This window comes from Ceratotherium simum, chromosome 2 (genome assembly GCF_057802395.1).
Source record: "Ceratotherium simum simum isolate JZ-2026a chromosome 2, ASM5780239v1, whole genome shotgun sequence".
NCBI classification, from domain to species: Eukaryota; Metazoa; Chordata; class Mammalia; order Perissodactyla; family Rhinocerotidae; genus Ceratotherium; species Ceratotherium simum.
In genome coordinates this window covers 34893134-34919286 of record NC_141901.1, presented here as the reverse complement: position 1 = coordinate 34919286, position 26153 = coordinate 34893134, and the positions used below count along the sequence as shown (strand labels likewise).

The window sequence follows — 26153 nt, the reverse complement described above, 5'->3', positions numbered from 1 at the left end:
AGGGCAAGCAATCCTCTGGCTGGTTAGTACACCTGCATCAACTGATTGCCGGTGACTACATTGGAGAGAGATCAAGCCATAGGCCTCTGGAAGGCGCACAGTCGAAAAGGACAAGTTTTCGGATAGGACACTTGCGGTGAAATAGGTCTAGTCAGCACTTTCTGATTTCCCTGGATTTGAGAACCCCAGATGTCCCCTTAAAATGAAGTCCAGGGTTCTGGAGACTTACCTGGAAGACATGAGGTGATGGTCTTCCTCGTCCCCAAGATCAGGATGGTTTTCTACAAAGAAATTGACAAAGGGTCCATCACATTAATCAGTTCCCCCTTGGAACATTAGCGTCCAACGTTCAGTCCTGGCACAGGGACATCACTATCCTCAGTGTGACAACAGGATACCGTAAGAGCAATATTCCAGTAGACCTCAGGTGCGGTGTTGTGAAACCTCGTGATTTGCTACCCTGAGCCACTGGGAACATCTCCCTGATCGGGTAGACCCTCATCACAACACCGTATCTCTGGTCTGTGTCAACAGTCCCAGATATCTTTCCCTCACATATTCTGGGGAACAAGCTTAACTGCATTCTCACAGAATTACTGCACTATGCAGCCTTTTCTCACCAGACACACTAGTCATTGAGTGGTCAGTTCAAATCCTACACTGAGAGTACAGTGATGGAGGGATGTACAAGCCTTGGAATCCAAATGAATTTCCAAGCTAGGCAGAAACGCCGGACACACTTGGGGATGGCGAATGCCAAGGTATAGGCTAGCATCAGGGAAACACACAAGCAAGGGAACGGTAGAGGTGTTTAGGGTCGGTCGTCGGTGGACTGCACAGGAACGAAGGCCCAGAGAGAGGAGATAGAGAACGGGGCGAAGAACAGTGAAGCCTAGGTACAGCTTTGATGGAGACGTTGACAGCGATGCCAGTCGCATTGGGTAGGCCTAGAATCTGATGGGATACGCTTCAGGCATGAAACGTAAAGCATTGAAGGTGAGGAGAGTCATTTCATGCCCAATAGCATGTTGGACAGAACCTTTGCTCTTGGTGCTGCAGAGGTGAGTTGAGGATGTCATGCCAGTTTTGGGTCCAGTGATCTGCGAGTGGGGCCAGGATGACCGGGGCGCATCCTGGGAATGAGGAAGGAGCGCAGCTCCTGAACCACCTCTTGTTTGGGCTGCAAACACAGTCCTAGAACTGATTCAGTTCAATGTGTGTCTGCACAGCCAGAGGTGTGGAGTACAAAGAAAGTGGGCTGAGCAGGGAGTCCAGCTGGAGCTTGAAGACCTGCATGATGGAATACTCACTGGCTGCAGCCGGAACAGAACAGACCTCCACCTGCTGGACGCACAACACGGAGGTGCTCGTCTGAGTCCAGTAGGAGTCCGATTGGCCAACATCAACTGAGTATGTCCCATAGTACTCGTCGAGAGACAGTGTCGGGAGCTGAAGCTCTCCCATCGGTGGAGGATCCCTGCTCAGCCTGGTGGGGTAGGGAGGACTAAAGTTGAAACAAGAGGGTTTGGGAAACACACTGTCCTAGCGCTGGTTTCCCCAGAAGGCAGAAGGATCCGTCCACAGAAAGGAAATGGGAAGTCCTCGTCAAGGGAGAGGAACACTCCTCCTCTATCTGGGGCCAGAGTCGTGTGGAAATGGGACTACCAGATAGGGAGCGTGAGAAAAGAGAGACACAGAGACAGAGAGAGAGACAGAGACAGAGAGCAAGCAGAGGGTGCTCAGAGCACTGAGCAGAAAACGAGCTCGTGAGCAAGGAGTCCGAGCTCCCCCAGTACACAAAAGCCATGACACACCTACTCTCAGAAAACCAGAAAGGTGGCATCAACACTTTTGCAGAAACATTCTTGAAAGCTATGCACACTTGCCAAGTCAGCGTCCCCGGTAGGATTGGAGACTCTTAGAAATCTGGAAGCTTCAAGGTGTCTTTCTCTCAATACTGTTGAAGGTGTTGGATGTTTTTTTTTTTTACTCATTACATCCTTGGCCAAGAAATACCGGCCACAGTGCTAATGCCAAACAGGCAGAGGCATATTGCGTCCTATGCCGGTGGTCCTCACAAAGAGAGAACGGGACACGGCAAGCAATCCTCTGGCTCGTTAGTACACCTGCATCAACTGATTGCAGGTGACTACATTGGAGAGAGATCAAGCAATTGGCCTCTGGAAGGTGCACAGTGGAAAAGGACAAGTTTTCGAATAGGACACTTGCGGTGAAATGGGTCTAGACAGCACTTTCTGATTTCCCTGGATCTTCCCTGGATCCCCTGATGTCCCCTTAACATGAAGTCCCACGATTCTTGAGACTTACCTGGAAGACATGCGGTGATGGTCTTCCTCGTCCCCAAGATCAGGATGGTTTTCTACAAAGAAATTCAGAAAGGGTCAGTCACATTAAGCAGTTCCCCCTTGGAACATTATCGTCCAACGTTCAGTCCTGGCACAGGGACATCACTATCCTCACTGTGACAACAGGATACCGTAAGAGCAATATTCCAGGAGACCTCAGGTGGGGTCTTGTGAAACCTCGTGATTCGCTCCCCTGAGCCACTGGGAATACCTCCCTGATCGGGTAGACCCTCATCACAACACCGTATCTCTGGTCTGTGTCAACAGTCCCAGATTTTTCCCTCACGTATCCTGGGAACAAGCTTAACTGCATTCTCACTGAATTACTGCACTATGCAGCCTTTTCTCACCAGACACACTAGTCATCGAGTGTTCCGTGGAAATCCTACACTGAGAGTAGATTGACGGAAGGGATCTACGAGCCTTGGCATCCAAACGCATCTTTCAGGCTAGGCAGTAACGCGGGACACTCTTGGGGATGGCGAATGCCAAGGCATAGACTGGCATGAGGGAAACTGACAAGCAAGGGAACGGTAGAGGTGTTTAGGGTCGGTCGTCGGTGGACTCCATAGGAATAAAGGCCCAGAGAAAGCAGATAGAGAACGGGGCGAAGAAGAGTATAGCCTAGGTACATCTTTGATGGAGACGTTCACAGGGATGCCAGTCGCATTGGGTAGGCCTAGAATCTGAAGGGATACGTTTCAGGCATGAAACGTAGAGCATTGAAGGTGAGGAGAGACATTTCATGCCCGATAGGATGTCGGACAGAACCTTTGTTGTTCGTGTTGCGGAGGTCACTTGAGGATGTCATGCCAGCTTTGGGTCCAGTGATCTGCGAGAGGGGCCAGGGTGACAGGGGCGCATCCTGGGAATGAGGATGGGAGCGCTGCTCCCTGAACCACCTCTTGTTTGGGCTTCAAACACAGTCCTAGAACTGATTCAGTTCAATGTGTGTGTCTGCACAGCCAGAGGCGTGGAGTACAAAGGAAGTGGGCTGAGCAGGGAGTCCAGCTGGAGCTTGAAGAGCTGCATGATGGAATACTCACTGGCTGCATCCGGAACAGAACAGACCTCCACCAGATCGACACAGAACACGGAGGTGCTCGTCTGAGTCCAGTACGAGTCCGATTGGCCAACATCAACTGAGTATGTCCCATAGTACTCGTCGAGAGAGGGTGTCGGGACCTGAAGCTCTCCCATCGGTGGAGGATCCCTGCTCAGCCTGGTGGGGTAGGGAGGACTAAAGTTGAAACAAGAGGGTTTGGGAAACACACTGTCCTAGCGCTGGTTTCCCCAGAAGGCAGAAGGGTCCGTCCACAGAAAAGAAATGGGAAGTCCTCGCCAAGGGACAGGAAACAATCCTCCTCTATCTGGGGCCAGAGTAGTGTGGAAATGGGACGACCAGATAGGGAGTGTGAGAAAAGACAGACACAGAGACAGAGAGAGAGAGACAGAGAGCAAGCAGAGGGTGCTCAGAGCACTGAGCAGAAAACGAGCTCATGAGCAAGGAGACCGAGCTCCCCCAGTACACAAGAGCCATGACGCACCGACTCTCAGAAAACCAGAAAGGTGGCGTCAACACTTTTGCAGAAACATTCTTGAAAGCTATGCACACTTGCCAAGTCAGCGGCCCCGGTAGCATTGGAGACTCTTAGAAATCTGGAAGCTTCAAGGTGTCTTGCTCTCAATAAGGTCGAAGGTGATGGATTTTTTTTTTTACTCATCACCTCCTTGGCCAAGAAATACCTGCCACAGTGCTAATGCCAAACAGGCAGAGGCATAATTGCGTCCCATGCCGGTGGTCCTCACAAAGAGAGAACGGGACAGGGCAAGCAATCCTCTGGCTGGTTAGTACACCTGCATCAACTGATTGCCGGTGACTACATTGGAGAGAGATCAAGCCATAGGCCTCTGGAAGGCGCACAGTCGAAAAGGACAAGTTTTCGGATAGGACACTTGCGGTGAAATAGGTCTAGTCAGCACTTTCTGATTTCCCTGGATTTGAGAACCCCAGATGTCCCCTTAAAATGAAGTCCAGGGTTCTGGAGACTTACCTGGAAGACATGAGGTGATGGTCTTCCTCGTCCCCAAGATCAGGATGGTTTTCTACAAAGAAATTGACAAAGGGTCCATCACATTAATCAGTTCCCCCTTGGAACATTAGCGTCCAACGTTCAGTCCTGGCACAGGGACATCACTATCCTCAGTGTGACAACAGGATACCGTAAGAGCAATATTCCAGTAGACCTCAGGTGCGGTGTTGTGAAACCTCGTGATTTGCTACCCTGAGCCACTGGGAACATCTCCCTGATCGGGTAGACCCTCATCACAACACCGTATCTCTGGTCTGTGTCAACAGTCCCAGATATCTTTCCCTCACATATTCTGGGGAACAAGCTTAACTGCATTCTCACAGAATTACTGCACTATGCAGCCTTTTCTCACCAGACACACTAGTCATTGAGTGGTCAGTTCAAATCCTACACTGAGAGTACAGTGATGGAGGGGATGTACAAGCCTTGGAATCCAAATGAATTTCCAAGCTAGGCAGAAACGCCGGACACACTTGGGGATGGCGAATGCCAAGGTATAGGCTAGCATCAGGGAAACACACAAGCAAGGGAACGGTAGAGGTGTTTAGGGTCGGTCGTCGGTGGACTGCACAGGAACGAAGGCCCAGAGAGAGGAGATAGAGAACGGGGCGAAGAACAGTGAAGCCTAGGTACAGCTTTGATGGAGACGTTGACAGCGATGCCAGTCGCATTGGGTAGGCCTAGAATCTGATGGGATACGCTTCAGGCATGAAACGTAAAGCATTGAAGGTGAGGAGAGTCATTTCATGCCCAATAGCATGTTGGACAGAACCTTTGCTCTTGGTGCTGCAGAGGTGAGTTGAGGATGTCATGCCAGTTTTGGGTCCAGTGATCTGCGAGTGGGGCCAGGATGACCGGGGCGCATCCTGGGAATGAGGAAGGGAGCGCAGCTCCCTGAACCACCTCTTGTTTGGGCTGCAAACACAGTCCTAGAACTGATTCAGTTCAATGTGTGTCTGCACAGCCAGAGGTGTGGAGTACAAAGAAAGTGGGCTGAGCAGGGAGTCCAGCTGGAGCTTGAAGACCTGCATGATGGAATACTCACTGGCTGCAGCCGGAACAGAACAGACCTCCACCTGCTGGACGCACAACACGGAGGTGCTCGTCTGAGTCCAGTAGGAGTCCGATTGGCCAACATCAACTGAGTATGTCCCATAGTACTCGTCGAGAGACAGTGTCGGGAGCTGAAGCTCTCCCATCGGTGGAGGATCCCTGCTCAGCCTGGTGGGGTAGGGAGGACTAAAGTTGAAACAAGAGGGTTTGGGAAACACACTGTCCTAGCGCTGGTTTCCCCAGAAGGCAGAAGGATCCGTCCACAGAAAGGAAATGGGAAGTCCTCGCCAAGGGACAGGAAACAATCCTCCTCTATCTGGGGCCAGAGTAGTGTGGAAAAGGGACGACCAGATAGGGAGTGTGAGAAAAGACAGACACAGAGACAGAGAGAGAGAGAGAGACAGAGAGCAAGCAGAGGGTGCTCAGAGCACTGAGCAGAAAACGAGCTCGTGAGCAAGGAGACCGAGCTCCCCCAGTACACAAGAGCCATGACGTACCGACTCTCAGAAAACCAGAAAGGTGGCGTCAACACTTTTGCAGAAACATTCTTGAAAGCTATGCACACTTGCCAAGTCAGCGGCCCCGGTAGCATTGGAGACTCTTAGAAATCTGGAAGCTTCAAGGTGTCTTTCTCTCAATACGGTCGAAGGTGATGGATTTTTTTTTTTACTCATCACCTCCTTGGCCAAGAAATACCTGCCACAGTGCTAATGCCAAACAGGCAGAGGCATAATTGCGTCCCATGCCGGTGGTCCTCACAAAGAGAGAACGGGACAGGGCAAGCAATCCTCTGGCTGGTTAGTACACCTGCATCAACTGATTGCCGGTGACTACATTGGAGAGAGATCAAGCAATTGGCCTCTGGAAGGCGCACAGTCGAAAAGGACATGTTTTCGGACAGGACACTTGCGGTGAAATAGGTCTAGTCAGCACTTTCTGATTTCCCTGGATTTGAGAACCCCAGATGTCCCCTTAAACTGAAGTCCAGGGTTCTGGAGACTTACCTGGAAGACATGAGGTGATGGTCTTCCTCGTCCCCAAGATCAGGATGGTTTTCTACAAAGAAATTGACAAAGGGTCCATCACATTAAGCAGTTCCCCCTTGGAACATTAGCGTCCAACGTTCAGTCCTGGCACAGGGACATCACTATCCTCAGTGTGACAACAGGATACCGTAAGAGCAATATTCCAGTAGACCTCAGGTGCGGTGTTGTGAAACCTCGTGATTTGCTACCCTGAGCCACTGGGAACATCTCCCTGATCGGGTAGACCCTCATCACAACACCGTATCTCTGGTCTGTGTCAACAGTCCCAGATATCTTTCCCTCACATATTCTGGGGAACAAGCTTAACTGCATTCTCACAGAATTACTGCACTATGCAGCCTTTTCTCACCAGACACACTAGTCATTGAGTGGTCAGTTCAAATCCTACACTGAGAGTACAGTGATGGAGGGGATGTACAAGCCTTGGAATCCAAATGAATTTCCAAGCTAGGCAGAAACGCCGGACACACTTGGGGATGGCGAATGCCAAGGTATAGGCTTGATGACTACAGCTACCACAAACGGATTATTGGATCCATTGTACAGGTAAGGAGATCGATATGGAAGAAGTAACAACCAATTTCCCGCCCACTGTTACCAAAGTCAACACTCAGGCTAGAGCCTGGGAAAGCCCATGCTTAGTCCAGGTCTCTTTTCACTCTAACAAGCGCTCTGTCATGTCCTCTTTTCTGTGCTCTAACACTGCCTCTTGCCCTAAAGCTCACACTCTATCAGGAAGGGAACAGACACTTGGAGCAGCATGACCTCCACCCTGTAAATATCTCCTCTCTGTTCCCACCCAGCCAGTCCTGGCCCTATCATGGCCCCAAGTGTGGTGTGGAAACCAGGACGGCTTGTCAAAACATTACAAGGGGAGCTGTGGAGTCTCTTGTGAGCCAGGCACCTTGGAGAGCAGTTCAGTGCACTCAGGGCCTGTGGCCACCTTACCTGAGCTGAGCACACTGGCAAGCCGCTTGGCCAGCCCGCATCCCTCAGCCAGTTGCTCTCCGAAGCCTGGCCCCTGGTCGTCCTCAGGATCGTCATGAGTGAGGAGGTCACTGAGGTGCTGATGGAGTAGGACCGACACTTCTCTCCCTTCCTGTACCCGGTGCCGTAAATCGGTCAGTTGTTGCTCCTGATCTCGAATTCTGATATTGTATTCCCTAAGGTGGGACAGAAGAGAACATTTCAGAGTCAAAAGGGATGAGTGATAGATTCTAAAGGTTTTCAAGAAGATTTCTGTGGGAATTTCCTCCAAGGAGTCCTCAGAGAATTCTGGCACATGTGTGGTGACTTGTCGGTGGCAAAGAGAAAGAAGAAGGTAAAATATAAGCTTCCTCTGGATCAGAGAGTTCTCCTGTAAGATTCCTGGAGATCCTAGTCACTGTTTTCTTCATCAACAAAGCCAGCCGTCTTCCTAAACCTGCTGTAAAAACACATCTCTTCAGTTCTTCACTTCAGCCGTGCCCGTTTCTATGTGAAAATACACACAGTGCATTATGCAGTGAGTGGACACCAAGCCAGACACAGAAATGTGGACAGGACAGCTGGTGTTCGCTGGAAAGAACACGAGAAAGACAGGGTCCAGGAGACAGCATTCTTTTGAAAGAAAAAATGACAAACTGTAGTGCATCAGGAGGTGAGTATGTTAAAGGTAAATGAGGTGACGATGGCACAACACTGTGAATGGAGTAAACGCCACTGAATTGTTCACTCCAATTTGTTCAAATTTATGTCATGTGAGTTTCAGTTCAATAATTTATATTTTTGAAAAAAGAGTGAATGAGCCTCTGAATAATTGGGGTCCATAATTTTCCAATTATTTTTCTCTAATTGTTTTATAAATATTTCTGCACCTGTGCCTGCCATGTACATTTCTGCCTTCTGCTGGCCCAAAGTTGCTCCTTGCCCCACTTCAGAGATTCCTACCCCTTCCCGCCAGCCTCCCCACACACAGCCCTCCCCTTACCTGAGCTTCTCAGCTAGCGCCCACTGCTCTGCCAGCTTCCCCTCCTCAAGATGCAGCTTCTCCCCCAGCACAGATTCAACGAGGTCTTGGTACTCTCCACACTCTGAGAAAAGACAGAGAGGCCTGCTCAGTGGAAAGCTGGCCATGCTGCTGTGGTCACCGCCTTCAAGGGAGGACGCAGGGTCCATCCCGGGACAGACATAGCCGCAGCACCAAGCTCTACACTGGGATTTCCACATCTTATTCCTCAGCCTCCCAACTACTACGCGGCATTTGGTTACTCCCCATTTTAGAGCTGAGGAAAGAGAAGCTCCAAGGCACAGAAAGTAACTAGACAGATTAACTGGTATTTGGCAAGGTCAGTATTCACATCCCCTGAGACTGACCCTGAGTCCTGGGCCACTTTACCAAGCCTTGCAGGCTCTTAAGGGAAACACTGAGCAGGCGCACAGAGTAGCGATTTCCTGTATGCTTGGGAAAGCCCCGGGGACTATACTGACTGTTGGTTCCCTTGAGCTCAGAATTTCAAGCACAAGTACCTCAAAGATAAAAAAATTTACGTGGGTGCAATTCTGTAAAATATAATACGTTAGACCATAAATTCCTGAAGGAAATATGCACAGATACTAATCAAGTTTGTGTTAAACTGAAAGTAGCAGAAGGAAGAACTAATAAGTACTGTTTACTCTGTGACAGCAACTGTTTTAGGAGCGTTACAGAAATCACTCACGTGATTCATTGCAACCAGTCAAAGAAGTAGGTACTATGATAGCACCGTATTAACCGAGGAGGAATCTGAGGCTCAGAAAGATACACAGCTTGGATTGGAGCCCAGGAAGACTGGCCCCGAGTCCGTGCTCTTCACCACTGCACCATGTTACCTTGACACCCAGGCTTAAGTGATATCTTTCTTCTTCATCATCTTCAAAATTTGTTTCCTACAGCTATGCTATGATTATAAGGAAAGATGTAATTAAAACTTAGTTTGTCCTTTCCTGAAAGCTCATCTCTTCACATTTTTAAATGGCAGGCTTCAATTTTTCTCTGTGTCAGTGATTTTTAATCACCACCTCCACAATGACTTATTGAAAAGCAATTGCAGGACATGACACAAATTCAGGCTCAGAGGTGTCCAGACTCCTTCTAAACACTCCATTGTGCAGGTGCCCAGGTTCTCACAATGCCTTTCATCACTACAGCCCAGTCTTACTGAACAGGCAATCGAGCTTCCAATTTTGAGGCTGACCGGGCGAGGGAAGGGCCTGCCTCACACACTGGCTTGAGTTTTTCCTGGGGCTAGGGGTCTCCTCCACCTACCCTCATTCTCACTTTGGGCACATGTCTCACAGCCTAGATTCTCAAGGTCACCGGGACCTGCTGGCTGTCCTGCATCCCTGAGGGTTCACCACCTGAGAGAGACAGAGGGGGTGGTATGCAATCTCTGATTTCCACAGAAACAGCCTCAACCTCACCACAGATATCCAATGGCTTCCTTGCACTCAGGAAGAAGAGCCTGTGCCCTGGAAGCAGGGCTTCCCTCTCACCAGGCTGTTCCCTGTCTTGATGGCGTCACTCACAGATACCACAGTTTCAGGGAGGAGCAGCCTCATCTTTAAGCTCCTTTAAAGCAGGTCCTATCACCTGTTTTCCCCAGTGTGGAATATCACCCGTTTCCGCAGTGTAAGTAGCACAGTGCTTTGCCACCGGGACCTCAGAGAAGTCTGAACTGATGGAGTTCATTAGTTCCAGACATTTAGGCCAACAGTGATGCAGGATCTGATACAGGACAGAAAGGATGCTGAGAGAAACAGTCTAGCCCTTTCCCGAGAGAAGCAGGCAGTTGTGCGGCTGCACCAGCAATCCATATCTGGGTCTTTATCCTAATTCCACCCTACACCACACTGCAAACCTGAAAATGTTACTAAACTCTTTGTGCCTCGGTGTCTCCATCGCCAGAAAACTGAGGGTAAAATGCCCACTTCTACCTTTCCTGGATTGTGATCAGAATGAAATTTATTTGGACAAAGGGAATAGAAGATAAAGTCTGGAAAGTGTTCAGTTTTTTAGAGGGAAGACAGTGATCATTCATCGCTTTGGTGACCATGGCCCTGTAGGACTTACTATATTTCTGCAGCTCCTTGGCCAGAGAGTAGGTAGTAGCTTGGGATACAAGGAATTTCTCCATGAGGTCTTGGAAGTCCTGCTCGCTTTTTGCCAGCTGGGAACGCAGTTCTTGGTTGATTTCATGGACCGTCATTTCTGCCCTCGGATCAGACACAGAGCTAAGACATACTGCCATGGTGATGTGTGGCAGAAGAGGTAGAGCCAGGGACTGCTAGAGAAATCCAAACACATAAGGTTAAAAACAAGTGAAATCAAACAAAAACCAATACAAAAAAACAAGTGACATCAAACAGGTTTCATCAGGCCTGATCCAGGAATTCCTACCCTACTGTTGGGAACAACTTGATCAACACCCCACAACACTTGAGAGTCCGTAAATGTCCAAACAAGGGTCAAGATGCCAGAGCTCAGAGCCACAGGCACTGCCTGTAGCTCAGACTCAGACAGGAGTGATGGAGAGAGCACCCAGCGCGCCAGTTAACGGTCTGGAGTTGCCATAGCAGAATTGGAAGCTGTGGGGTGTCATGGAATCCTAGGAGCCACTGCCTTCCAGTTACCTAGGCCATGCTGACAAACAAGGCTGCCTGGCCTCTTCTGAAGGTCACCAGTGATGGGGACCACCCCTCAGCAGCCACTCTCAATAGCTGTCTACCCTTGTGCTGATCTACCGACCTGTCTCTTTCCCAAAAATTTCTAAGCACAACTCTCCCTGTTCAATCATGTGTGCATCTAAAAGCATCAAGACAGAACAGTTTCTCGACAAATTTTATTTTCTTAAGCACTGGCATGAAGTCACCCCACGTTCTCTTTAAATTAAAAGAGATCTTAAGGCTTTTCCACACATGAAAGATGTCAAACTTTTAGATTCTCGTGATGTTCTTCTCTGGGTCTTCTCCAGTGTTTTCTACATCCATTAAAAAGGACAAAAACCAGAGTACGATACTAAGTGAAGGAAGAGTTAATTTAAAAATTATTTTCTGTCCTGACTCTCTCAGCAGGCTACTTGCTGCATCCCTGTCTTATGTCGACTTCTTACCCCTCACTGGGGCACCATGTTGGCTTATCATTAAACCGAAGTCTGAGTGACAACCCTACCTCCTAAAATCCTTCTCTATGAGTGGGTTGCTTTTTTGTTGTTTTTTTAATGTCAGTAAATAACCTCTCTCATACTTCTCGCTCATGGATATCATTCTTGTCCCACAAGAGCTCTTTCCAAGCTATGAAAATGATTACAATACTTCATGTGTGTACCCTGAATACGGGTAGTGGCCATTTCTTTTGGGAAGACTTGTAAACCTGATGCTATTTTTTATGTCTTCATTCATTTCACTCACATGTTGAACAGAACAGGGATCAAGAGCAGTTTCTATGGAACATTGCTTGACACATCTCTTTGAATTGTCATCATGCTATTGAGCTGTGGTTGTAGTCCTCTAACAGAACATGGAAGTTCAAGGTCACGGGTCAGGGATGGTTGATGATTCACAGTGTACGTGTGCAGTGGGGTTCACTGACAGAGAAGCTGGGATTGAGGAGAGAGGGACAGGCAGGGAAGTGAAAGTGATGCCCTGAAGGTCCTCTTCACTTTCTGGTCATCTGTTGCCACCTGCGTCTTGTGAGCCTGAGACTTGGGAGACCCCCTCTGGCACTGGTCTCTTCAGTTTAGCTGCTGGACTTGCCTGAACTGAGGGTGAGAGGGGTGTGACCACGTACCACTGAGCATTTATGTCCAGGTCAAGGACAGAGGACTGCATCAACCGCTTTTGAAGCCCATCTTCTCCCCACCCCACGCCATCCTCCAACAACACTGTGTAACGATATTGGTGTGTGAGATCCATCCAAAGCTTTCAAGAAATCTATTTTTTGGTGTCTGTTGGGCCTGACGTGCTTTTCTTTATGTCTCAAATGCCTGCGATCTACTGGGCCGTATTGTCCTGAACTTGTACGGACTTGGGTAGAATGTTTATAAGATTTTCTTACTTAAACCCCACTGTTGAAGTTTGAATGAGTAATAATAGGATTTATTTTGTAAGGTGAGAGCCTTGGAGAAGACTGGACTCATCAAAGAGCAAAAAAGAGGGAAATTTAACTTCTATCCAAAGCAAGCTAGAATTTGAAAGTAGGGCTCTAACTGTTTTCAAGGTGAACTGTCAGGTGCCTCAGTCATATGCCCCCAAGGGCTTATGTCTCTGCTGTAAAATGAGTGAAGTCAAAATGGGGTCAGATGGGCCAGGTCCCTTCCATTCTACAGTCCTCCAACAGTTTCTCCTCTGGTTTAGAGACTGGATTGAAAATCTCCTTGTTGTTCGGCTCTGTCCTACTTTTGTGTTTTGGGTAAAAGTTATACAGCTCAATGTTTCCCTACCCCCAAGTTGATCATTATAAGAATCACTTGGATCCAAAGCAATCTTAAGACAAAGAACAAAGCTGGAGGTATCATACTCCCTGATTTCAAAATACACTACAAAGCTATAATAATCAAAACATCCTGATACTGGCAGAGAAACAGACACACAGATCAATGGAAGAGAACTGAGAGCCCAGAAATAGACGCTCACATCTAGGGACAGCTAATTTCTGACAAAGGATCCAAGGACTTACAACAGAGAAAAGAAAGTCTCTTCAATAAATGGTATTGAGAACACCGGATTGCCACACTCAAAGAATGAAAGTAGACCATTATCTTACACCACACAGAAAATTAACTCAAAATGCGTTAAAGACTTGAAAGGAAAACCTGAAGCCATAGAAAACATAGGCAGTATGCTCTTTGACATTGGTCTTAGCAGTATCTTTTTGAATATCATGTCTCCTCAGGCAAGGGAAACAGAAGAAAAAAGTAAACAAATGCGACTACATCAAACAAGAATTCTTACCTTACAGTTGGGAACAACTTGATTTACACCCCACAACACTTGAGAGTCCGTAAATGTCCAAACAAGGGTCAAGATGCCAGAGCTCAGAGCCACAGGCACTGCCTGTAGCTCAGACTCAGACAAGAGTGATGGAGAGAGCACCCAGTGTGCCAGTTAACGGTCTGGAGTTGCCATAACAGAATTGGAAGGTGCGGGGTGTCATGGAATCCTAAGAGCCCCTGCCTTCCAGTTGCCTAGGCCACGCTGACAAACAAGGCTGCCCGGTCTCTTCTGAAGGTCACCGCTGATGGGGACCACCCCTCAGCAGCCACTCTCAATAGCTATCTACGCTTGTGCTGATCTACCGACCTGTGTCTTTCCAAAAAATGTCTAAGCATAATTCTCACTGTTCAATCTTGTGTGTATCTAAAAACATGAAGACAACATAGTTTACCAACAAATAAAATGTGTTGGGAAGTTAAGCATGGCAAGGGAAACCATCCACAAGACGAAAAGACAATTACCAATTGGGAGAAGATATTTGCAAATCATATATCCGATAAGGGGTTGATATCCAAAATATATAAAGAATTCATACAACTCAACAACAAAACAAACAAATGGAAACAACCAGATTAAAAAATGGGCAAGGATCTGAATAGACAGTTTTTCAAAGAAGATGTTCACATGGCCAACAGGCACATGAAAAGATGTTCAACATCACTAATTACTAGGGAAATGCAAATCAAAACTGTAATGAGATATCACCTCATGCGTGTTCAAATGCTTGTCACTAAAAAGCCAAGAAATAATTGTTGGAGAGGTTGTAGAGAAAAGTGAACCCTCATATATTCCTGGTGGGAATGTAACTGGTGCAGGCACCACAGAAAACAGCATGGAGATTCCTCAAAAAATTAAAAATAGAACTACCCTATAATCCAGCTATTCTATTTCTGTGTATTTATCCAAAGAACACAAAAAAATCACTAATTCCAAAAGATTTATGCACCCCTATGTTCACGGAAGCATTATTCACAATAGCCAAGACTTGGAAACAACCTAAGTGATCATCAATGGATGAATGAATAAAGAAGATGTGAGATATATATATGTACACATATATATATACACACACACACACCATGGGGTACTACTCAGCCATCTAAAAAGATGAAATCTTGCCATTTGCAACAACATGGATGGAACTTGAGATTTATTATGCTAAGTGAAATAAGTCAGATGGAGAAAGTCGAATGCCATATGATTTCACTCATATGTGGAAGATAATAAAAACAACAAACCAACACATAGACACTGAGAACAAACTGGTGTTTCCCAGAGTGGTATGGGGGAAGGGAGAGGGCAAAGGCGTAAAGGGGCACATATGTTCGGTGACCGATGACAACTAGACTTTTGGTGGTGAACACGATGTGATCTATACAGAAGTCCAAACATAATGATGTACACCTAAAACTTATATAATGTTATAAACCAATATTACTTCAATAAATATTAATTTACAAAAAATGAAAACAGAAAATAAATGGCAAGCAGAGATGGAACACCAGTTATGAGAAATATGAGAGGAACAGGGATATGGTCTTCTGCTAAAGCATACCCTGGCAGCATCTAAATTTCTACCGTTAAGAATTCATCCCACTGGGCTGGCCCTGTGGCCTAGTGGTTAAGTTCAGCATTCTCCACTTCAGCGGCCTAGGTTCTGTTCCTGGGCACAGACCCACACCACTTGGCAGCGGCCATGCTGTGATGGCGACCCAGACACAAAACAGAGGAAGATTGGCACAGATGTTAGCTCAGGGTGAATCTTCCTCAAGCAAAAAAAACAAATTAGGACAAAATGAGGAAAACTGGCAGTAGATGTTAGCTCAGGGCAAATCTTCCTCACCAAAAAAAAAAAAAAAAAAAAAAGGAATTCATCCCATTGGTTCAAAACATCCCATAGGAATGCCTTTTTAAAATGTAAAAATTGCCTGGAACATTAACTCTATCAGCATCATAGGCTCACAACAAGGGGCAATAATATCTCTGAAAAACCAAGGAGAATGGGTTTGACTGAAGACTTATAACAACACTACAAAATAGAATGTTCATGGTTCTGCTCCCACTAATTTCTTAAGAACCCCAACTCTGTTCAAATTCCTTTGAAATAGCTCTGGGAATTTCCAAAGGGGGGTTGCATCTGCATTCCAGGAACTCCTCCTCCTGGTCACCAAGGTGCACCTACCATTTTGGTCAATCTGGTAGCTGCAGACAACCAAAGGGGCAACTATGCCATGAAGTCACCAAGGACTCTATGACAAAGACGTCTGCCATCTCAAGTGCCAGCTCTGTTGCCAGTGCCTTCGATGCTGTGGCTCCTGATGCCTGATGTGGAAGGAATTCATGTCGTTCCTAGGAAGCCAACTTTCCTCTCAGCCAAAACTCTAGCCAACCAAAGCTTCTTATGTTTTGAGCCTTTTGTATCAACATTTTACAGTTTTGCTCACTATTTTATTAGAACTCCTGTGTCTCAGAGTTCTGGATTGAAACATTTGACTTTCATAGATCACTCCATGGTCAAATGTACAAAACTCTTCAACAACCTTGCAAGTAATTCTATTGGGTTTGGAGAATTAAACCTATTTAAATTCTTAAAAAAAAAAATCACCTGGGAGAGTTAGTACAAATACAAGGTCAGAGTCTTCATTTGTGGTGATTCTGATTCAGTGGGCTGAGGGGGGGCCTGGAATCTATTTGTTAAAGTTACTCAGATGTGCAGTCAGGTTGAGGACCTACTGATATCATCAACCTTCCTCACAGTTTGTGGAATGATTATTTCATATATATTATTACTTCTAATCGTCACTATCGACTTGTGAGGAAAGCATTACCTTTCCCTGGTTTGCTGATGAAGAAACCAAGGCACAGACAGGGTTTGTAACTCGCCCCAGGTCCCCTTGTTGTAAGTGCTGGAGCAGGCTGTCAGGTAGAGGCCCTCCACCCCAAAGCCCCTCCCACATTTTGCAATTCACTCTGTGTCAGGTCTTTCCAAGTAGGTGCTTCCTGCCTATACCTCATTTCTACCAAAATCTTCCCAAAGTTAATATATATTTTGGCATGTATCAGTACTTTATTCTTTCTATCCTTGAACAAGATTTCATTTTATGACTAGCCTACATTTTGTGCATTTATCAGTTGATGGACATTTGGGTAGTTTCTACTTTTACTGCTATGAATATTCACATACAAGTTTGTTTGTGACCATGTGTCTTCAATTCTCTTGAGACATACCTAGGAGTGGAATTGCTATATCTATGTCAACACTCTTTGTAACTTGGAGGAACTGACAAACTGTTTGCCAAAGCATTTGCTCCTTTTTACATTCCCACTAGCAATGCATGAGGATTCCAATTTCTCCACATCCCCCTCCACACTTGTTATCGCCCTTCTTTTTATTACAGCCATACTAGTGGGTGTGAAGTGGTATCTCATTGTGGGTTTGATTTCTATTTTCTTAATGACTAATCATGTTAAACATCTTTTCATGTGCTTATTGGACATTTGTACATCTTCTATGGAGAAATGTCCATACAAATCCTTTTTCCATTGATTAACTGGATTATTTGTCTTTTTATGGTTGAGTTGTAAGAGTTATTTCTATTTTCTGGATACTAGATATGTCAGATATCTGTCTTGCAACTGTTTTCTTTGATTCTCAGGGTTGTCTTTTCACTTCTTTGTTAGCATCCTTTGAAGCACAGAAGATTTTAATTTTGATGAAGTCCAATTTATCTATTTATTCATCGGTTGTTTTTGCTTTACCTGTCATATCTAAGAAATCATTATGTAATCAAAGATTACAGAGATTTACACCTATGTTTTCTTCACCACATTGCTTTGAATAAGAACTTTTCTGAGTTAGGGTACAGGCGTATTTTTGAATTTTGATTCCTGTAAATTGATATAGATGTCTCCTGACTGATACTCACAGGTCTGCCACCCACTTCACTGGAGCATCCATGTGCTGTTAGAGAGATCTGGGAAATGGTATGTATGACTATCCCGGCTTTGACTCAGGTGAGAGTCCTGGTCAGCTGGTTCACCCTCTCCTTGACCTCTCCTGGTGTCAAAAACTGTTCAATATCTTTAGAGTTGAGCAACTGATTGAGTGTCTTTCTGAGGAACACCTGGGAGTCCGGGTTGTTCTAAAGCTAATGGACTTCCTCATTTCATTCCAGACAGGGAAGACTGTGGGGCTGATCTGGTCAAGATTTCCATCTCTGGTCTTACATGGAAACTAGCCCTGCTTCAGGGTGTGGGGATGGCTGTTCAAGAGGCTCTCGTTCCTCTCTCATTCCTTTTACTACATACACGACTTCTTTCTAGAAACAGTGGGAAAGTACTTATTTTAGAATGTCTTATCTGTTCTCTGCCAATTTTTTTATGTCTCCAAATTTAAAGTGGGTAAAGGAGGACTCCAAGTCAAATATTTTCTTAGTGTCTATTATTGTTCAAGTGATTATATTTAACCCTAAGAACTATATTATTAGTCAGGTTTTATCCTTTTCTTTACGAGAAAAAAAGCTCAGAAAGATTAAAACATATTCCAAGGCCACAATCTAGTGAGGAGAGGAGTGAGCATTAGAAACCAGTTCCGTTTGGCCTTCAAATTTTCATCCATGGTGAGTGCCTGGGTGTTACGTCTAAGACTTCTCTGCCTTTGCCTTGTTCGTGAGAATATTTCCATTTTTCTTTCAAAAGCTTTATAATTTTAACTTTCACATCTCCAATTAACTCAATGTGTGGTGGAAGGTGGTTGTGAATATTAATTTATTTCTAAATAAATAGGCCTTCATTCTAGCACTTTTTAGCAAACAACTCTTTCATTACCCCACTGAAGTTAATTGGTGACTTTATTTCAAAAAGCCAAATAATTGTATACGAGTGGGGATCAATTTCTTACTCTCTACTCTCTCACATGATATATTTGTGTTGTGTCTACTTCCACCAATACTATAGTGTCTTAATTACTGTAGCTTTCAAGGGAGTTTTGAAATCCGGTAGAGTGTGTCCTCCCACTTCATTCTTCTTCAATGTCGTCTTGGCTATTCCAGGTACTTTGATTTCCACATACATTTGAGAATTAGCTTGTAAATTTCCCCCAAAATGCCTGCTACAACGTTAATTGGAACAATGTTGATTTGTCATTCTAACAATATTGAATCTTCTAATCTATGAATTTGATATATATTTTTCTATTTATGTAGTCTTCTTTCATTTCTCTCAGCAATAGTTTTCCGGGGTCTTTGTTATATGTGTTCTTAAGCATTTAGTGATTGTGAATGTTAATCTGTATTGTGTTTTATGGATTTCATTTTTGAAACACTCAGTCTAGTATGGAGAAATGCAATAGATTATTATATGAATGCCATTGAGGTATACTTTAGATACAATAGACTGCGCCACTTTAAAGTATACAATTAAATGAACTTTGACAGATGTAGACACTAATGAACCTACTGCTACAATCAAGACACAGGGCATTTCCATGATCTCACAGCATTCTTTGGGCCCTTTGCAGTCCATCACTCCCTCAACCCTCAGCCCCAGGCAACCACTGTCATTACAAATGTGTTTGCATCTTTAACAACTTTGTATGCATGGAACTATACACGTGTTCTTTCATGTCTGCATTCCTTCATGGAGCATAATGATTTTTAAATCCACCCATTTGTATAGTGATGAATGGAAACTAGACTTTCGGTGGTGAACATGATGTGGTGTATACAGAAGTTGAATTATAATGATGTATACCTGAAATCTATATAATGCTACGAACCAATGTTACCTCAACAAAAAAAGAAAAATAAGAAATAATAAGAAAAAGACTTATTAAACTTGCCTCTTGATTTCTCCAGCTGGCCAGGACACAGTCAGTAGCGACTGATATCAGCAGTTTCCTCTGGAGACCTTGGCAGTGTTGAGGGCTTGCAGCCAGCATGGAGCCCAGGTGTTGGCTGTATTCTGAGAGGCTGCAGTCTGGCTGAGGTTTGGGGTCGTGGACCCAGACAGGTCATCCAGCTGCTGGGAAAAGCAGAAGGGGGTCCAGGACAACCACTGAGGTCATCCCTGGCCAGCACTGGCCAGTTCCTCCAATGAACCCACCACCACTACACTTCTCATAACTTCCTGGTTACTACACTGAGAGCTCTCTGAAAGTTGGGATAATATGTTATTCATCTCTGTTTTCATGATCCTAGCAGCCAGTCAAGCACTTGAGAAGGCTCTCAGCGACATTTGTTCAACCGATTGAATAAAAGTGGCTGCAAATCTCCAGTCATCTCAACTACATTCCTGTCCCAAATGTCCCGTCAGGGATGCTCTGCTTTCTCCCAGGATGTAGCAAATCCTTCCTTAGACTGGGGTCTGCCCTACCCTCCCCACGTCCTAGGACACTCACCTGTGGTCAGCTCTGATGAAGAAGGGATTGCCCTCAGGGATTGCTCACAATGGTTCACCCTGTCATTAGGAAGAGATGTCCTTGGCCAACTCTCTCATCAGCTGGGCTGCCACAACTCCCCAGTTTAGGAGACCTATCACATTTTGTTGAAACTATCTCTTCATATTCTTCCTCTCACTGCTTTGATTTCCTTAGGGAAATATTATTGAAATGCAAACTCCAAGTTCTTAACATAGCATAAGGAAAATTAGGCATTGAACAAATATTTAAGACATATTGTGTCTAAAGCCTTTCTCAACCATAAATGCAGAAGAATATTACTATCACTGCTTCAGATGCAAGGGTCCCCGTACCCTGGCCCCTCCTGACTTGAGGGCACAATTGTTTAAGGTAAGAATGGACATCTCCAACCCTTCTCCAAATACCATCTATCCCTCTAAGCCCACGCTTGCTTGAAGGGCATCCACTGTAACAGCAGCTCTGAGGTTGAGGCCGGGGGTCTGGGGAAGAGTCTCTGGGGTCCCATCATCCTCCTCTTGGAATTGGTGTTTCCCAGCAGTAGAAACCAACCCTGATCCATCCTTGGATCTCCTTGGCAGGAGCACAGGTTCTCTGTGGAGTAAGTTACTCTCCCAGTCCTCACCGCTCAGCTCAGGCTGCTCCTTGAAGAGTGGATGATGCTGTACTCATTCCTCAGTTTCCCTTGATTTCCTGAACTCAACTTGTCCTTATTCTCACCTCCTTTGGCAACCACCTGCTCCACCAGTACCTTCACCTTCTTTGGGTTATTATCATACTCCCAACCTGCTGATTTTCTTTCTTCCATCTGCTCCCTCATTTCTGTGTTTTCAGGGTGTGGGCTCAGCTCAGGCTCCTACAGGAGACACACAGAGAAGAGACCAAGGCCCAGTCTCACCTGCAGTTCCCAGGGCACATTTAACATGCATCTCAGTCCCACATGCACTCAGAGAAAAGTGAGCAGGAAGGGACTTTGGAGAATTTGAACAATGTTATCTTACTGATGGGAAACTGAGGCCCAGAGAGACTAGGAGATTTTCCCACACTCCCTCACCACTTGATGGCAGCAGGGCCCCCAGACAAGCCTTGGCCACAATCTTCCCTGTCCAAAGTACCTATCACTCCCTCCAGGAACCCACATCTGAATTTCAGGGACAATGGATCAAACATCAGGATTTCCACTGTTCCAACTAAAATATCTGAAGGAACTTTCTGGGAACAAATCTTTTATTCACAGTTCTGTAGTCCTATTATTTATACTCAGTCAGTTTTCAAACCTGGCTGACACAATGGGACCAAGGAACACATAAGTAGTAAATAAAATTTATCATAGCCATAATTAAAATATATTTATGTGATTATCTGTAAAATGTCCAGCTCTTGTGCCAGAAGCTCATCTTCCTGAGAACGGGCACTCCGTCTGCCCATTCACCCCGTGTCCCCAGTGCCTCCACAAGACTCTGTCAGATAAAATAGTCAGTAAATACTTGTCAAGTACATAAATAACAGTTAGCAAGAACAACTAACTTGTACTGATGTCTTCCACTCCCAACCACATTTCTTTTTTTTTTTTTCTTTGTGTGGAAGATCGGTCCTGAGCTAACATCTGCCAATCCTCCTCTTTTTGCTGAGAAGACTTGCCATGGGCTAACATCCATGCCCATCTTCCTCCACTTTATATGGGACACTGCCACAGCATGGCTTGCCAAGCAGTGCGTCGGTGCATGCCAGGGATCCAAACCGGCGAACCCGGACGCCACAGCGGGCCTGCGCACTTAACAGCTTGCGCCACCAGGCCGGCACCCTACCACATTTCTAATCAAATCCTATCCTAGGTCTATGCTGGATAAAAGCACAGACTTAGGAAAAGCAGTCAAAGATTCAAATACCAACTCCACCATGGACCAAGTATGCTTTAGTGGATGATTTCATTACCTGCTTTGAGCATGTTTATCTCAAGTATGAGAGAGAAGAATGTCTAATGTTAAATAGAGAAGCAGCATTGACCACTAGAGTGTTGGATGACTAAATGCGATATTAGGCAGGAGACAGGGCTCCAATCCCTGGGCACCAGCTGCAGAGCTAAAGAACACCTACTTCAGAGTCAACGCGGTGCTTGTCAAAATCCTCTGGGGATAAGGTGTGAGAAACTGCACTTCAGACAGAAATTCCAAGGAGATTCTCATGCAAGGAAAAAGCCACACCATTAAAAAAAAAAAAAAAAACAAGCCAAGGATGGAGACTCTGAGAGCCCCAGTGGTAACAAGAACAACTCAGCTTGAGACCAGCAAGTCCCTTGTCCAAGCTGGCCTTTCAATGGGAAATGTCCCCTTTCCAGGAAGAGTTCCTACCCGACGTGGGACACAAAGAGGCCCCTCCCTCCCCAGCCTGCGCTTTCAGTGCCTCCCTTGTCCTCTAGGTTTTCTCCTCTGCTCTAATCACTGGGGGCTCTCAGCCATCAGAGGGGTCATTTCTTTAGGAAGACCTCTACTGTTTTATTCTCCTCTTGGAGAAAGAGATGGCAGAGATCAGTTCTGGGGCTCCACAGTTCTAGGCTTTCTCCTAAGCCACCTAAGTGAGCTGAAAGAAGTCATGACTGACAGAAATCAGGTCTTCAAAGAGGATCCCAGAAGAGCATGGGATCACGAGGGCAGCCCCTCATGGGACACAGTCAGAAAAACAAGGCGGTCAATGTCAGACCTATTCGGCGGGAGGACACACCACCAATTCTGTGGCGGAGAACCCAGCCACGTCATTCCAGACTCTGATCCACAGAACTGTGAGACAACAAACATGTGTTGTTCTAAACCACTGATTTTGTAATCTGTTAATATGCAGCAATAGGAAACTAATTCAGATACTTATCTCTACTCTCCTGATTTCTCAATTTTCAGAAAGTTGTATGCTAATCCCTATAAAGCAAAAAAATCAAAGACCACAGCAAGAATGGTGAGCTCACCTTCAGGTGACTATTCCCAAGCCTTTGTAATGCAAAGGGCACTATGAAGGAGCATTTCAGGCACTGGAGGAATGTCTCTTTCATGCTACCAACCAAACCTCTAAAAGAAGAAAGAGGGTACAATACTTAGCTCCACGTAACATTATCTGCGAATCCATCGACTGTCTCTATTCCCTATGGCAGATTATTTTTAGCTCCTTGTTCTCCTGAGCTCACCAGACAAGGTTTTATAACAAGTGCCAGTTACCAGCACAGGCGAACCAATTCAAGGAGAGCAGCGAAACAGCCACTATAGTAAGTTCCCCAAACAAAGTCCTTTGAATTTTTAGTTTTCTATTTTTCCCCCAAAGCCCCAGGAGATAGTGGTATGTCATAGCTGCACATCCTTCTAGTTGCTGTATGTGGGATGCGGCCTCAGCACGGCCCGAGAAGCAGTGCGTCGGTCCACGCCGGGATCTGAACCAGGCCGCCAGCAGCAGAGTGCGCGCACTTAACCACTAAGCCACGGGCCTGCCCCAAACAAAGTCCTTTGAATGCAATCTCTCCACTTATTTGGACTAGAAATAAAGAAAAGATCTATTTTTCAAGGCCTATTCTAATGAAAATTTAAAAGTCTCTGTATTCCAACTTCGTATTCTGCTCAAGCCCAATCATGGAAACCTCACTTCTCAGGGTGAGTGGGTACCCAGTTCACTGCAGCCTGGGCTCTCTGTCAAGGGCAGTCAGGTAAACTCAACCTCAAACCTCTTCTGTGACCCAGCCCCTCACCCTCAACATCCAGAACAGTGTGTGAAACCAACAGGCAGGAGCATCCGACAAGCAGGAGTGATGTGTTTGCATTGCTCTGGGCCCAGATCATCTGAGAGAACAGAGCAGTCATAAAATAGAAGAGAACAGAAAAAAGTCCTATTGATTTTAGCTTTTCCAGGATGTCACTTAAGTTAGGCCAATGAATGTAAACTCATTGAGTAAATCTCTCCATAAGGGCTTAAGTGTTGGCAAAAATAAATGGTAGGTACAGATGCTATCCAGTGTTGGCAAGAAGGTGGAGAAAAGAATATTCTCATAAATGATTGAAAATACGAATTGGTAAAACTTCTTTGCAAGGCAATAGGGCAGAATTTACCAAAATTAGATATATACAAATATATTTCTAAACTGAGCAATTCTCTTCCCAAGGATAAATACTAGAGACATGCTTACACAAGCTATGATGGAGATATATAGATATAGATATAGATATACAAATGTCCACTGCAGCTTTGTGTCTAACAATAAAGACTGGAACTAATTTCATGTCCGTCAATTGGAGAACCTTTATTTAGAAAGGTCCATCCATACCCTGAAAGGGTCTGCAGTTGTTTCAAAGAACAAGGCAGATAACAAAAATGCTGATGGTGATGGATGGTAGGAGCTAATATGTACCAAGTATTCACAAGCCAGGCACTGGGCTCAATGCTTTACCTGCACATCTCATGTAAACCTAGGCCAAACCATGTAGGAAGAACTCCTATTTGACCCATTTAAAATGAGAAACTGAGCCACAGAAAATTCAAGAAACTTGGTCAAAGTAACACTGTCACCCAGTCAGGTTTGCCCCTACAGCTTGTGAGACCCGAGTGCTCTCTTTTCTTGTCCTCTATTTTAGGGATTTCCAGTGAGATAGAAAAATACCAGCCTCTGAAGCCCTGCACTGATCTGACACTCACAGCCTGACCATTTTGTTCTCCTGTTGGAAATCATCTCAGATACAGAACATCAGCCTCAGACACGATTACCCTGAAACCTTGATAAAATGAAACAAAACAAGGCTAGCTCGTCCAGGCACAGACAAAAACAAGGTCACTGTGCAACCTATGAAATCCAAACACCCTCCTGTATTCATAAGGAAATGACTGTTACTTCTTTACTCCAATCATAGAATTGTCCACGCTGACTACAGTATTCAATATAGAACAAACTCTGCTTCCTCCCATCCTCCCCCAAATCACGCAACCAAAGCCCCAATCCTAGAATAGGTTCTTTCTAACACTCTCTTACTCAGACCACGGGGTGTGTTCTTTCTGGCTCCAAGCAATAAAAAATCCAACTTGTTTAACAAGAGGTGTGTTCCTGATGATTTGGCTTAAGGGACTCGACACCAGGTTTCCAGGGATGAGCAGCTGTAAAAACCCAGCCTTGGGAAGAAAGGCTGTACACACTGTCTGTAAGAAACGTAGGCTCTGGAACTCCAAAACTTGTTTTTACCCTTAACAATTCTACCAAACTCCTTTAGCAACTAACATGAACCTTCAGAGTTCAGGCAGGATTTTTCCATGTCTGATTTAAAGTAGAGATTGAGGATAAGGTTAAGAGAGAAGCTAGTTAAGAGAGAATGTGCAGCCCAAACATAGCTTCAAAGAACCTGGAATCAGTCAACTCCGGTATCTGTAGCTGAGCTTGAACCACCAACCCTTCAGTGAACACATGAATGAGCTCACCTATTACTCAAGGAAAGGCAGGCACCGGGCCTCTATGCCAGGTCTTTCTAGCCCCAAGCTGCTGCAGCAGGGCTCCTCTGCCTTGTGGAACACCACCAGCTCCAGAGAAAGAGCCCAAGAGTCCTGTGGCGATATCTACACCTACCGTAATGTGATATAAGAACTGGAATCTCCTGTTGGCGATAAAGGTACAGGACTCTCATGTGACCATATTCAAAAGGAAATGATTTCACTCACATGTGGAAGATAAACAAACTAACAAACACATAGACACAGGGAACAGATTGTTAGTTACTAGAGGGGAAGGGGGTGGGGGGAGGGCGAAAGGGGTAAAGGGCCACAGGTGTATGGTGACGGCAACTAGACTTTGGGTGGTGACCACGATGTAGTCTACGCATGAAGTCAAAATATAATGATGTACACCTGAAATTTACATAATGTTATAAACAGACGTTACTTCAATAAAAATAGTCAATTTAATAAATAAAATGCTACATTTCCTAAGAGATTAGTCAAAATATAGATGTCATTATCCCCCCCAACTTAAACACATGGTGTTTTGGAATGCTTCTCTCTGGATCTGGTAGCAAAGGCTGTTACCTGGCTTTGGTGTCCAGCGACCTCAGCCAAAGGCATGAAGGACTTGGCAGGCTCTGTGGGGTCTCCTCCTACAATGGTGCATGGCCCTTCCCTCCCTTCCTATTCCCACTAAACTGTGTACTGCTTCCAA

General features: G+C 45.4%; 1 protein-coding gene across 2 annotated transcripts; it reads right to left on the bottom strand.

Moving 5' to 3' along the window:
- LOC147917873 (putative NBPF family member NBPF5) lies at positions 1–26153 on the bottom strand. 2 transcript variants are annotated; one of them, XM_087440655.1, is made up of 13 exons: positions 26024–26153; positions 19967–20840; positions 19409–19590; positions 10649–10862; positions 8528–8630; positions 7507–7721; positions 6517–6568; positions 5505–5680; positions 4421–4472; positions 3413–3588; positions 2329–2380; positions 1311–1486; positions 1–281 (listed from the first exon to the last, which is right to left on the bottom strand). In XM_087440655.1, exons 3-13 carry the CDS (start codon positions 19505–19507, stop codon positions 226–228), a joined length of 1371 nt encoding a protein of 456 aa, XP_087296781.1. In that variant the 5' UTR covers positions 19508–19590; positions 19967–20840; positions 26024–26153; the 3' UTR covers positions 1–225. The 2 variants fall into 2 exon arrangements, with proteins under 2 accessions (XP_087296781.1, XP_087296786.1); XM_087440660.1 differs by having other exon boundaries at positions 19409–19587.

What these genes read in the sequence shown, in the direction of transcription:
- LOC147917873 (XM_087440655.1), bottom strand. Translation starts at nt 19,507, where the DNA reads ATGCTGGCTGCAAGCCCTCAACACTGCCAAGGTCTCCAGAGGAAACTG. An exon ending in GCGCTAGCTGAGAAGCTCAG is followed by an intron (nt 7,722 to 8,527) that starts GTAAGGGGAGGG and finishes GTCCCACCTTAG; the next exon opens with GGAATACAATATCAGAATTC. An exon ending in CATCACCGCATGTCTTCCAG is followed by an intron (nt 1,487 to 2,328) that starts GTAAGTCTCAAG and finishes CTACCCCACCAG; the next exon opens with GCTGAGCAGGGATCCTCCAC.